At 45.4% G+C, this 13,137-nt stretch overlaps 1 protein-coding gene across 7 annotated transcripts in view; it reads right to left on the bottom strand.

Moving 5' to 3' along the window:
* Positions 1–1,367: 1,367 nt before the first annotated feature.
* The window catches only part of DCUN1D3 (defective in cullin neddylation 1 domain containing 3), a 38,482-nt gene continuing 26,712 nt past the window's right edge, over positions 1,368–13,137 (bottom strand). For 5 of the 7 annotated variants that reach the window (XM_045776391.2, XM_045776389.2, XM_045776386.2 and 2 more), the window contains exons 2-3: positions 7,974–8,509; positions 1,368–6,698 (exon numbers count right to left, since the gene is read on the bottom strand). In XM_045776391.2, the coding sequence (XP_045632347.1) occupies positions 6,215–6,698; positions 7,974–8,404 (915 nt within the window). In that variant the 5' untranslated portion in view covers positions 8,405–8,509 and the 3' untranslated portion in view covers positions 1,368–6,214. Of the gene's footprint in view, positions 6,699–7,973; positions 8,510–9,193; positions 13,132–13,137 lie in introns of those variants that run through there. The other 2 variants (XM_045776387.2, XM_087870012.1) reach the window with 2 other exon arrangements.

The raw sequence follows: 13,137 nt of genomic DNA, 5'->3' as shown, positions 1-13,137 counted from the left end.
CCTCATCTAATCAGAAACTGGATTTTAGCCATATATAATCTGTACAACACTGTATCAACACTTTGAATAGCTCCAGGCTCTATGCAAGCACCCAAATCAGTATCTTTCACATTCTAATTCCCCAAACCTCTATTTGTTAAGGCCCTGGCTGGGCTCAAGTCAGAAAGGCCCAAGCACAGAAGACACAAGCCCAAGAGCCAACTGGGGAATAAGCACCTGTTTTGGAGATAGACCTTTCAAGTGAGGGAAAAAAAGTAACCTCCCCCACCCCTACCCCATTTCCTTCCAGCCTCCATTTGATGCTAACCTTGGTAATAAGGGAAGAAGAGAAAAGAAAAAAAATTCCAGTTCACTGAGGAAGCCTTTTAACCTTCTCCCTAGCTAAAGGATGTAGCCATGACTCCCAAGTCCTTTCCAAGTGAAAGGAAAAATAAAATACATCTAGTCAGTCCCACCACTGTACTTACTTATTTTTAGGAGATACCAACATGAGGCTGGAAATCTTTGGGAAGGTCATTAGGGCCTCCATCAAAGAAGTGAGTAAGATGGCTGGCCAATAGCTTTCCTGAACATAAACAATAACAAGACAGAAAATACAATGAAAGGAAGCTAAGGGTCATAACTGGTCTACCATAATCAGACTTCTAGGATGTAAGAGCCAAATAGAGTCATCACGGATCATGTTAGTCTAATCCCCCCCACCCCCAATTTGGCACAGAGGGAAGTTAAGCCCCCAGGAGGGGCAGTGACCTGAAAGGTCCTGTGTGACCATGCCAACCCCCATCTCTTCCTCTCTGGATTCCTTGTGTTACTCACCTGACATCCTTTTGGAAACCTTAAACTTACGTGATTTAGGTGCTTTTTAAAGACTTTTAAATCCTAACCCTCTGATGGAATTAATAGTCTCTTGATTTTACAGATGAGTATAAGGAAACTCAGAATTTCACTAACTTGCCAAAGGTCACACAGCAGTGGCACGTGACAGTTTCAGCTTGTCTCCTTTCCTTAATCACTGCCAACCTGATAGATGTAGGAGCCATCCATTAGCACAGCGCACAAATTAACTTTTTATTCCTCGTGGGAATCCATATCAGTTGCTACGATACGACTACTGGGGTAGTGGCCCTCTGAGGACTCATTTGCTTTTTGCCTACAAGTATTAGGATCCCAAAGGCCATTAAGTTGGTGAGTGGGAAGTCAACATCCATGTTTGAAGTTTGAGGATCCTGTACCATCTGGATTATTTTCCAAAGCATAGGAACTGCTATCCAATATCACGTTGGAAGAGGCTCCCGACGGGTAAATCTCGCCCCAGAATTAAGTCACTGGTTTTGGTTTTTTGTGGGGTTTTTTTTTTCCTCTCAGAATTGTCAATAGTCAAGTAAACAAATTTATTAAATCCAACAGCAGGTAACCTTCCAAATAAAAAAACATCAAAAGAAAAACGTAGACAAAGACAAAAGTGTGTGTAACAAGTTAATAAAAATATTCAAGGGGCCATTTGGAGAGTGCAACAGTGCAGAGAATACAAACAAAAGTATTGACCTTTGTCAACAAGTTTGTACAACCTCAAGGAACAGACACACTGGTCACAAACCAAGAGGAATCCTCAAAGGTGGAGGGTCACATGAGTAGTGGACTCATCACCTCAGTGGGTTAAGGCAGGGTATCTGTAGTACCAATCATCCAAGCCCCCATTTGCCTATTGTTTCAAGTTCCCCGTTTGAAACCTAGAATCATATTCATTAGTGCAATAGGTAAGAGCAATTAATTACAGACTCAGGGCTGGGGACCAGAGTCAGAAGGAAGATACTTCTCCCAGAATAAATGGAGGGGAGGGGGGGAGACACAGCAACTGCTGAATGGCTTCCTTTGGCAATATCCAAGAGTATGTTGTAGTAAGTACGAAGGGAAGTTGGGTGGTGGAAAAAGGTATCTATGAAAGCAGGCTTAGTTTCCAAGAGGAATAGGGAGGATGTGAGGCCCCAGCACCTGAATCAGAAGCAGAACCTGATGGTTACTCAAGGCTATTTGAATCATCTTGGCTTCTGCAACCAGTGCTCAAGCATAACTCTCAATAAGGAAAAACACCCGCAGATCCTCACTAAAACATGGCCCCCAGTCCAGGTTAAACTGGATATATGCTATAATTACAGCTAACCAAAGAAATAAACTCTGAAAGGGGGTAGGTGGGAACCCCTCTAGGATTCAGGAAACAGATTATGGAGTAGGAGGAGGATCAATGAGATATGTCCTCAAATGAGTCCCAATTAACACACTTTAATATCTTTTAATAGTCTTTCAGCTTTTTAAACAAGTCACTGCTAGAGTCCCTGCAAAGGAAGACCTTTGTCAGTTACCAAGATTTTTCAAGTCCCCCCAAGGGAAGACCTTTGTCAGTTACCAAGATGTTCAAGTCATCATTAAGCAAACATTAAGAGACAAGAAAAACGGCAAAGCAGGCAGCTAAAACAAAAACCTAGCAGCAGCTTCTTTCCAGCCCTTGTAATTGTATAATTGGGTCTACTCCTGGGCTTCACTACACTCAGGACTTCTCTTTAAATGTGGCACACCAGTCCTAAATACAAATGTTTTGGGTTTTAAACTTTTAGACCCAAGTCCTTCTCCCAGTAATTTCCCACCGTTTTTTAATGCAGTTTGGCATAGTATAGCATTTGAGGCCATCACATGAACTATGGAGTTCCACACCCTGCAGACTCTGGCACTGAGGACTGAATTTTGGCACCAGCCTCTGGGAGATCAGAACTGTATCAAAGATCGACTAAATACTCTGTGGCTTAATCCCTTCTTCCTTTCCAAGAAGACGCTTGTGCCTTCCTTAGGGAAGTTTAATATTGAAAACTCTGCCTTGTACATTTCCAGTTGGATTTCTTTGGGCCTCTAGGCTTAGGTGAAATTTGGATCTTTACCCAGCTCTAATTTTTCTTATCAGAAGAGTAGATAAAGGGGGTCTTGGGCCCAACTTACACATGTGGGCACAACTGGCACAGATGAGGAAAAACTTGAGGCATCCAGCTGAAGCATAGCAAAGTGTCATTACAGGAGGTGGGGTTAATGATACATTCAAATATGGCAGGGATAGGAGAAGAGCATTTCAATGAAGTAATACTTCATCTCCTACAGCTTTCTAATCCCTAGAGAACACCACAAGCTCAACGCCATTTGCCAAAAACCAAGAATTTCCCAATACATATTCAATTTCTTATAGTCACCCTCAGATATTTGCCTGTTTTCAAAATGGCATCCACATCCTGCCCCGCTTCACACCACCCTGATGTTACATTGTTAAAGGGAAGAGTGCACTGGCTTACCTGAGGGGCATGCGTTTGGCCTCTTCCACGCAATTACTGCTCACTCATTAGACAGCAAACCTATTTCTAGGTTAAAAGGAACAGGGACCTTTCATTTCCCGATAGTGTGACCCCCACCTTCGATCCCTTTGCAAAATAACTGCTTTTCCTGTCGTCAAGTCAAACACTGACCCAGAGCCGCTGCAGAAGCTTGGAATTCCTTGCATCAGGAACGACAACCTGGATAGAACCTTTAAGTCCTTCCCTAACTGCTCCCTTTTTTGGTTTCTCAATTGCATTTCTGTAACAAATAGATCATTAAAAATATAACCAAAAGTAATTTAATGGCTCTTTTTGTGGGGGGTGGGGAGGCTGAACAGTTAACAAAATCCACCCACTCTAGCACATCTAATGCGTGGAATGCCACCTTGTAGGCTGGGGAAGGAATCCAGTTCCTCCAGAGTCCTCACGATCCTCGGTGCCTCCCTCTTTTCTGCAGTTCTCTCCATATACCCTTGCAATCTAAGACAGAAGAGAGCCTTACCTGGCTAGGAGCAGCCTTCCTCTTCCCTTTTTCAACCTCTACCCATTCTAGAGTCAGGAAAAACGGGGTTGCAAGACTGGCTAGATGAGAAGGCAGTATCTTTAAGACCTCAGTCTGGGCACCCTGACTACATTTGAGCCCACAGAACCTGCTGGGGCCCTTAGAAACTCTCTTTATACAAGGAACTTGTGTCTTAGGCTATAACAAAGCCAGATATCTGGCCTTAGACTCTCTTCAGCTTTCCAGCAGTATGCTAACATAATGTGGCTGATTTTAAAGTTTCCCTTCTGCCCCTCTAGAAGGGGCAACTGCCAGGTTTAGGATCTTTAAAAAAAAAAAAAAAATCAAACTCCAAGTACGTTTCCTATGTCAATGTCATTCTTGGAAAAACATCGACTGCAGAAACTCCTTAAGTAATCATCTTTGGAAAGATGGGAGCCTGGAGCCATAAGGCTCCTAATAAAGGAACTCAAAATAAGCAATTCCTGCCCAGGCTGAGAAACATATACCTGGGAGGCAGATGGAAGTAGTTAGGGAAGAAAACTCCAAATGTTTAAAAGACAAACTCTCATTACCTCAAGAGTATAAATATTTTATAAGTTTTTATTTAAAAGATTCCCTTTTCAATCTGTTCCAAAGTGTTGGGAGCTGAACTGTACAAGTTCCTGCCACCCACCCTTCCAGTACAGTTTTTTGAGGACATGTTTTTTTAAATGGAAAAATAACAAGAGGACCCTCTACTGAAACCAGGTAGGACCAGAGTCAGCTCCTGTGTGGCAGTTTGGCCAAAGCTGGCCTTACGGAGCAAGCACGCGGAGGAGTCTGGGGAACTGGGCCTCCCTCCTGTGAGGAAAGGGCTGAGAAAATTCATCCTCTCTTTAGTGAAGATGGTCCAAATTCAGATTCAAAAGCCTCCATTTATGACGTTCCCTGGCACTCTTCTTATGCTTTATATATTGAAGGCAGCTCCCTCTTTTATGGCCAGTTTTAGCAGGCTAAGAAACAAAGGAATATAGATACATATATGTGTATATATATATTTTATATAGGTAAAATATATACATATCTTATATATGTATATATACATATTTAGGGGTAGGGGAAGGAGAGGAGGGTCATGTAAACCTAAACAGTCATCACATTACCCCAAATGAGCCTGACATTAACAAAGAAGATAATAAATAACTCCTGGGGGTTAAGTGACAACATGGGTGCAGCAAGAAGGGAAAGGGCACACGTTTAACTATTAAATACACTTCTGTATTTGTTTGGCAGAGTTCAGGCCAGTCCCAGGCTTCTGCACTTGCCAGACAAGTAAGCTGATGATACTTAAAAAAACTTAAAAAAAAAAAAAAAAAATTCAAGCAGAGCTCCATACCACAGTTTTCCTTCAAGTCAGCTGGCCGGCAGGCACAGTTTTCCGACCACCAGGAACAGAAACTTTGGCTCCAAGGCAAATGGAAAAAAAAAAAAAGTATTTTCACTTACAACATGAAAATACAGAAAATTCATCAAAAAGAGAAAACTATCGAAATCTACTTCCAGCAAAACTGAGGTAGCACTGCTTTCTCTGCATTCAATGCTTAAGTGGTTCTCAGTACTATGTGTTCTAAAAAAAAAACTGCTCACTTGACTGACAGGTGCAGCATGTTGATGGGTAAACTCAACATGAAATGCAATAGGTCAAAGAAGGAATGAGCAAGAAGTGAAGAAAATAAGGGTTTTGGATAAATTAGCTTAAAAGGGGGTTGTCACCAGACTACAAATGCTCTTGGCTGGCCCTGGCTCTCCAAGAGCTTTAAATCGCCTGGGAATTAATGCAATATGGTTAACAGTTAACACTGCTATTCAATTCTGTGTAAATCTTTTAAAATAATTATTACAACCTAAATTCAACCATGTAAACAGCACTACACACAGTACAGACCTGCCCTGAAAAAGAATATGCAAAACTGAGATCTGGCACTGTATCATCTTGTAATGTTAATTCAACTTAACCGTCCCATTCCCCCCTCCCTGCTCTATACCCTCCCCCCCCCAAAAAAAATCTAATTTGTGCAAGAAATGGCAGGCTTATTCTATCTGAAGGCTTCAAAAAAAAAAAAAAATACACAACATGTAGCCAGGTTCAAATATTTTGGGGGACCCCCCCAAAAAAGAAATAACCAAAATAACCAAAAAGTGAAGAAAGTGCCTAAAACATGATACAGCATTTTAGAGCCCTTTCAGATACAAGGCAGAGAAAGGTGTAAAGTAGAAAATATCTGGATCTTCAGTAATTTCCAGAAAGGTCCAATTCCTCAGTTGGCTGCAGGGCAGCAGGCAGATCCTTGCTGCTGCTGCTCCTGGGACAGAGCCACTAAGTCTGCTCCCCAGGACACAAGCCCTCGGGCCCTGAGCTGAGTGCACCTCTCCCTTCCCCTTCTCTTTTCCTTCGCTCCATTTCCCACTCCACAAAGGTATCGAAGAGACTTGGCCAGGCCTCGTCTTCACTGTAGTTGCTGAGGTCAGGACCAATCACCTGAGTGAAGTTAAGGAACATGTTCCAAGTGTCCCGGGAGATGCCCTTGATCCCCGAGGGGTTCTCAGTTAGGAAGTTTAGCCACTGGTCCAATACTGGAGGATTGTTCTGGGTAAAGACTAGTTTCCACAGGGCAATGGCTATTTCCCGATGCAGTGACCGCTGCCCTTCTTCAGAGTCCAGACCAAACTGAAATGTAAACCGGTAGAGATCCTTGAATTTATCCTCTTGTTTGGCTTCCGATAAGAGGCTAGGGAACCGTGCACAGATCCCATCAATGCTGTCTGCACTTATTGCTTTGCAGCCATCAAAAAACTCCTTCCTGCAACAGGAAGGAGGGGGCACAATTAATATTTGTAAACAACAGCATCTGCTGAGAGGCAATATAGCACAGTAAGTAAGAGCATGGCTTTGAGGCTGGATGGCCTGGATGTGAACTCCAGCTCCTCCACTAATTAGTCCTATTTCTTCATCTGTCAAATGGTGAGAATACCACCTTACTTCATAGGGTTTTGGTGAGGACTAAACAAGTTAGTATGTGTCAACTGCTTCTGACAGTGTCTGGCACATGGCAAGCAGCTGATGGTGGCTGGTTCATTCACTTATTCATCCTTCCAAAGCACAACTCCAGTCTCCTGCTCGATGCCCCATTTCCCATTCTGCAACAGTGATTAATCTGCAGACTCCCCTCCCACACGGGGAGTCTTCCTGCTTTCCTTTTGATTCTCTATGGATTGTTTGTTTTTGGAATATTTTTGGTGACTGCCAAGGGAGATCTTTGGAGCCAAAGATTCTGGATAAACCTGGCTAACTCTGCCACCAGAGATCAAAGTTCTGTTATTAAAAAACAAAAACTGCTTATGTATTTTTAACATCTACATAATACTTTCAGGTTACAACATGGTCTCTCACTGATGATCATCTCTGAGACTGCAGTTTCAGCTGAAGATATAAGGCATCTGAAGTCTGTCGGGCAACCTACCCGGGGGTGGACGGGTGTCTCAAAGTCAATTCTTATTTATAACCCGGTGCTCTGCAAACCTCACCTTGGGGTGACCTTGCCACTCCCTCCCCACAAACAACCTCTACAGGAACGCATGACCAGGGCGATGTGCACAACTACCGCGTGCTAACTGGGGCCAGCTGTCCTTGTTGGCACCTACGCTGGCTGAGGGACATGCGCGCAGAGCTAGGAGGTGCAACTGGCTCCACATGGTGACGGAGGCGGATCCCCAAACCCAGACCGGCACTCAGAGTGCCCAGCACATGATCGGTGTACGGTAACTATCAAGTGGGTGAGGGAGTGAGGGAACTGACAAGTAAAGGAGTGAAGAAAAGATAAAGGTCTGAAACGACAGTGGGGCTGGGCAGCAGCATGCGGCCGCGGGCCTTCACGGGGGTTACTCCTTGCTTAACTTCAGGCAAAGACGGTCGTTGCCTGTTCAGGGGCTGCACAGCTTGAGACAAACTGGTCAAAAGAAGAAAGACTTACCCAAAATCCTAAGAAGCCAACCCAGTTCTCCCCTAGCTGGGCCCCACTGCCCAAGAGTGCGCTTGTCCTCCGCTCACCTGGTGACATGAAGTATTTGTGACTAACCTGGTGAATTTGCACATGGTAGCAGCCTGGAACTTCCAAGCCAAGAGCAGCACTCGAAATTCCGTGGGGTCAACACATAAGTCATTGCAAAAGCGCTCCATGCCTTCCTCCAAAATTGCATCCTCCCGCTCGTCCTTGTAGCGCCTGAACAGTTCTTCCAGCCTCTGCAGGGAAGACTCCTCGGCGTTGGACTTGGGCTCCCTCCCAGCATCTCCAGAGGACGTTGGCAGCTGGCAGGGCTCAGTGGCAGCCTCTGCCTTCTTGGTCCCATTGACAAGGATATCCCCACCTGGCTTGCCACAGGCTGGTGGCTGTTCCTCGCGGTGGCTGGCACTCCGCCTGCTGTGTGACTTGCTGCCGGGGTCACGGTCTCCGTTCTTGCTGCCCAGGGTTGATGAGGGATTCTTGCACTTGGTGACACACTGGCCCATGGTGCTGGTGGCCTGGCCTCTAGAGTGGCCCCCTCTGGATCAGATGCCCTTGCTGCCACTGGCCCATGTGCCTCAACATGCCATCAGCCAGAGGAGCCAGCCAACCTAGAGGAAAATTACAGAGCAGTTACCACTGGACAGGGACACGGGCATTTGCAAACTCCATTCCCCTCCTCTGTGGGGACTACGGCCTGGGGCACTGCTCTATTTTGTGAGCCAACCATGAACCAGGGGAGATACCCAGAGTTCGTCACCACCTCCCCCTGTAAGCTCTATACCTTCACATTGGAAATGCAGGGCTAGGACACATATGGAGAACCAATAAGAAAATTCCTAAAATTCTTAAGGTAACATAGGTTACAAAGAGGTTGATTCATGTGCAGAACGCATCAAGGAAGACTACAGTTTTGCCAGAAATATTCCAGAGGAAATCTGTCGTGCCAACTTGCCATCACATAAGAAAGTTATTTGGTCCTGGGTTAAGCCAGAAGGTGCAAATAAAAAGTTCATCTTCTAGTCTCTCATGTCAAAATCCTCACATTTTCTTTTTAAGTAGGATGAGTAGGGAGAAAGGGGAGCCACATTTAAGACCACTGTACAGTTTCATAATGGCCTAAAGATGAGGTAAAGGATTTGTGGAGTCAAGACTACAAGCAGTGTCCTAGCCAAATAGCAGAGTAAAATTTGTCTCTGATCTCTTCAAATTCCTTTCTGGAACTCTCCCACACAGTAGGTGAAATGCCCTTTCTACACCCTTCCTCTGCCCACCCACAGGAGCCAAACACCAACCAAGGTTCTCCGTCCTCCAGTTTCTTTTTCTCCTCCCACCAGGTCCTCTGCGAGGCTGCATGAAGAGTACAAGCCAAGTCCACACTGAACAGGAAGGTCCTACAAGGCCTGCAAGCTCAGTCTTCCAAGGGGGTGTCTCCACTTTAAAAGAAGGGCTGATTTATCCAAATCTCTCTCAATGGTAGGATAATTGCTAGAAAAAAGGGAAAAGTCTGCACTGATATATCACCAACTCATCATGGTGGTTTATTTATTACTTATGCTATTTAAAAGTTTTTTGTTTTTTTTTTTTTAAGAATTGCTAGAAATTTCCTGGCCAGGGGTGAGGTGATCTCTCTGCAAACTCTGTCTTCTCAGGACTCGTATTCTTAACTTCAACTCATCCACGAGAAGATCCAGCTACAACTTAGTCCCTATAAATTCTACCTGCTGCCATAATAATTGCAGGCACCAAAACTACAATGTTAATAGAACTTCAGACCAGGAGCCAGAAGTACAGTAGGTAAAGGGGACCAAAATCAAGGTCTCTCCAGCTCTAGGAAGAAGTGTTCATGGCCCTTCGTGCTCCAAATTCAAAGCTCTTAGGAAACGGGCAGTGGGGCAGAAGGGTGTTTTTTATTAAGTGCTTTAAACTGTACTTTCGGGGCGCCTGGGTGGCACAGCGGTTAAGCGTCTGCCTTTGGCTCAGGGCGTGATCCTGGCGTTATGGGATCGAGCCCCACATCAGGCTCCTCCGCTATGAGCCTGCTTCTTCCTCTCCCAATCCCCCTGCTTGTGTTCCCTCTCTCGCTGGCTGTCTCTATCTCTGTCGAATAAATAAATAAAATCTTTTTAAAAAAATAAATAAATAAATAAACTGTACTTTCACTTCCTCCAAATGATGCCTGGTAAATTTGGGGTTATCTTCAAAAGGAATCCTATGGGTAAATTCTGAGTGTACATGTTTAAAATGATGACCAGAATCATTCTTATAACTTATCGGAGACTCATCGAATCAGGGTGTGTCCTATTCTCCACCCTCAAAGAGAATAAATGACAGAGAGGCATGCCCATACATGCCCTCAAAGACTTGCAGTTCCACTTTGGCTTAAAAAAAAAAAAACCACTGAAACCCTGTAAGGGTTTTTTGGTGTGGAAAAAGACAGACCCAACTATGTTTTCTTAAGTCTTTTTATGCTTTAATAGTATAGCGAAAAACCATAAGCACAACCTATTAAAATTTTAAAAGGCAAGGGGTTAATTCTTGGAAGACCAGCATACAAGGAAAGCAACTGTTCAAGCTGAATTATCTCAAAACAAGCAGGACTATACCATGTGGAAGGTCTGGTTTCCAGATTTGTGTTTCTAAAGACTACAGTGCTAAAAGAAACAAAAGGCCCAAACTTACACAAACCCCACATGCTCACAGACTGGCAACTCTAATTCCCAGGCACGCTGACTCACCAGGGTTTGCTGCTCAGCTCCCGCTGTTGAGGGAGGCCCAGGTACCTGGCAGGATAAGAGGATTTCCTGGCCTCTGTCTGACCCACCTACCCCAGGCCACGTTCCCCCACCCCCACAGGACAGATGCTTCATTGTGCCAGCTTCCTCCAAATCCTGGCGCCAATGCCTTCAGGTAGGGACAGAACAGATGGGCCTCCCAAAGAGGCCCTAATCCCATTTACCCAAACGGCCCTCCACATAAGAGCATCTTTGATGACCTGACACAGCAGAACCTGAGGGCTTTTAACATGCTCGGCAGATGAGAAAAAGGAGGGGAAAATCAATTTGAACAGATGATCAATCAGCAAGCACCAGAAGGTCAGATCTCCTTCTTCATTCTGGTCCCTTTCTATGAAATTCCCCCGCTCCGGATGAGTGTTGAGGCAAGTGATGATCTCAAGCCAGAAGAAAATGTTTTCAGATCTGATGGTGACTAGAGCCCCTTGTTTATTCAATGGCCTATCTTTTGTGTCTACCTCTTTCCCCGGGGAAAACAGTTTTGCCCCCAGAGCTTTCCCCGGGCTCAGTCTCACACAAGCTCTGGGTCCCAGGCTGGCTGCACTTCGTGTTAAAGCTGAAAGTCTCCCTGGACTCACTAGCTGATGGCTAATAGCTAATAATAGCAGTTATCAATTATTGAACACATGATATTATGCCTGGCACTATGCTAATAAGCACTTTATGGACACTAAAACTCCTATACCCTCACCACAACCCCATTTAAAGACAGGGAAACTGAGGCACGAAGTAAATCATCCAGCATCACACAAACAGAAGCTGTATGTCCAGCCTGAGAAACACACCTTTACCACCAGGCAGACTGCTGAGCCCCCTCCTCGGGGAAGCCAACGGATGGTCCTGAGCTCTGGCATCACCACAGTGATCCCAGAACAGCAAAGTTTTACCACCAGCCACCGGAAAGAGAACACCACACTGTCTGTGCCCGGTGCTCAGGAAGGGTATCCTACCCCCTGCCCTCCTCCCAGCGAGCGCTGCCACCATGATCCAGGCACTCATCATGCCCTTGGACTCAGCCTCACCAGAGATGCCCCAAAGCGGTGATGTTTCAGTCCATCAGCATGGTTAAAAGCTCCAGCTCTGAAATCAAAGCTCAACTCTGCCAGTGATTATTGCTGACCCTGATTGAAACCTGTGAAATTTCCTCAACTTGCAAAATGGTATCTGGCTCACAGAGCTGTTGTAAGGATTCTGTCAGGAAATGCAGATAAAGGGTACCTGCCATACAGCACCCCCCGCCACAGAAATGATGGAGGACAGCCACCAGTGATTATTATTCACAGCCAAGCAGTATCTGGTTAGCCTGATGAAAGCCCCAGCTTGTCCCATACGAACAACGGGCTCTGGGCTCAGCTTTCCCAGGCCCGGCCAGGACACCTACCCCCTGCCTTGAGTCCTGTGCTTGGGTCTTGTTCAAGAACAGTCTCTTGAACCACAGCACTGTCTATGCTCAAATGTAACACGGCCCGGAAGCACCTGCAGGATCACGTTCTCCCCAAGATAAGACTTTCCTGGGATTGATGCTGAGTAAAATCAAGCTCGGTATGTGCTGTGCTCGAGGGACACCTTGAGCCCAATGCTGACTCCCTGTCCCTAAGCTGGGCCAACCTTCCAGACAGTTCCGGACTCCTGTCCCCTTTCCACTTGGTCCTAGCTCTGTAGGTTTCAAAAAGACATGATTTCTAGCTTGATATTCATTTATTTATACTACCTTAATGTCACTGCCTTTCCAGCTGGTCATCCCAGCTGCCTGTGTGGAAAGCCTCAGCACAATCAGGGCACCCCAAAAGCCAAACTTCATCAGCAACAGAGCACATTAATGAACACCACTCTGTATTTGGTAGCACATTATAATCACTGTACATAAACATAGCTCTGTGAAACAGTTATTACCCCCATTTCACAGGAAAAGAAATGGAGGCATAGCAAGGTCAAGGAGCTATCTAGGAAGGGAGAAAACAGGCAGAGTAATTCAGAGCATGAGCTCTTAGAACAGACAAACCTTGATGTGAATCAGGGCGATGGCACCGACGTGTGACTGTCAGCACTCACTTTAACATGGGGCAGGTGGACCTCAAGACAGAGTAAATGAGATAACCCATGTGAGATGCTCTGCACAGAAAGTATTCAGTGTTAACCTTTATCATAGCTGCTTGCCAAGTCGGTGACAGAATCAAGCCTCCTTGCTCCTAGAACAGTGCTCTTTTCAGTGGCCAGTGCAGCTCTTGGGGGGCGGGGGGCAGCTCAGGTATGCAGGGCTCCCCAGGTACCCAAAGCAGCTCCCTCTCTCCCTGTTCTCACAGGGACTCTGCTCTCCTGCTTCTGCTTAGGGGCGTAAATGAACTGAATGGAGCCAGGGGCAGGGAGAAAGAAAACGCAGGAAGAATAAAGAAAACACACACACCCCTGGAAATCTACTTCTAGGCACAATTATAGTTTCGGGG

Source organism: Ursus americanus, chromosome 2 (genome assembly GCF_024610735.1).
Source record: "Ursus americanus isolate L20-20 chromosome 2, mUrsAme1.1.p, whole genome shotgun sequence".
Lineage (NCBI taxonomy): Eukaryota > Metazoa > Chordata > Mammalia > Carnivora > Ursidae > Ursus > Ursus americanus.
This window is presented reverse-complemented; position numbering and strand designations above follow the sequence as displayed.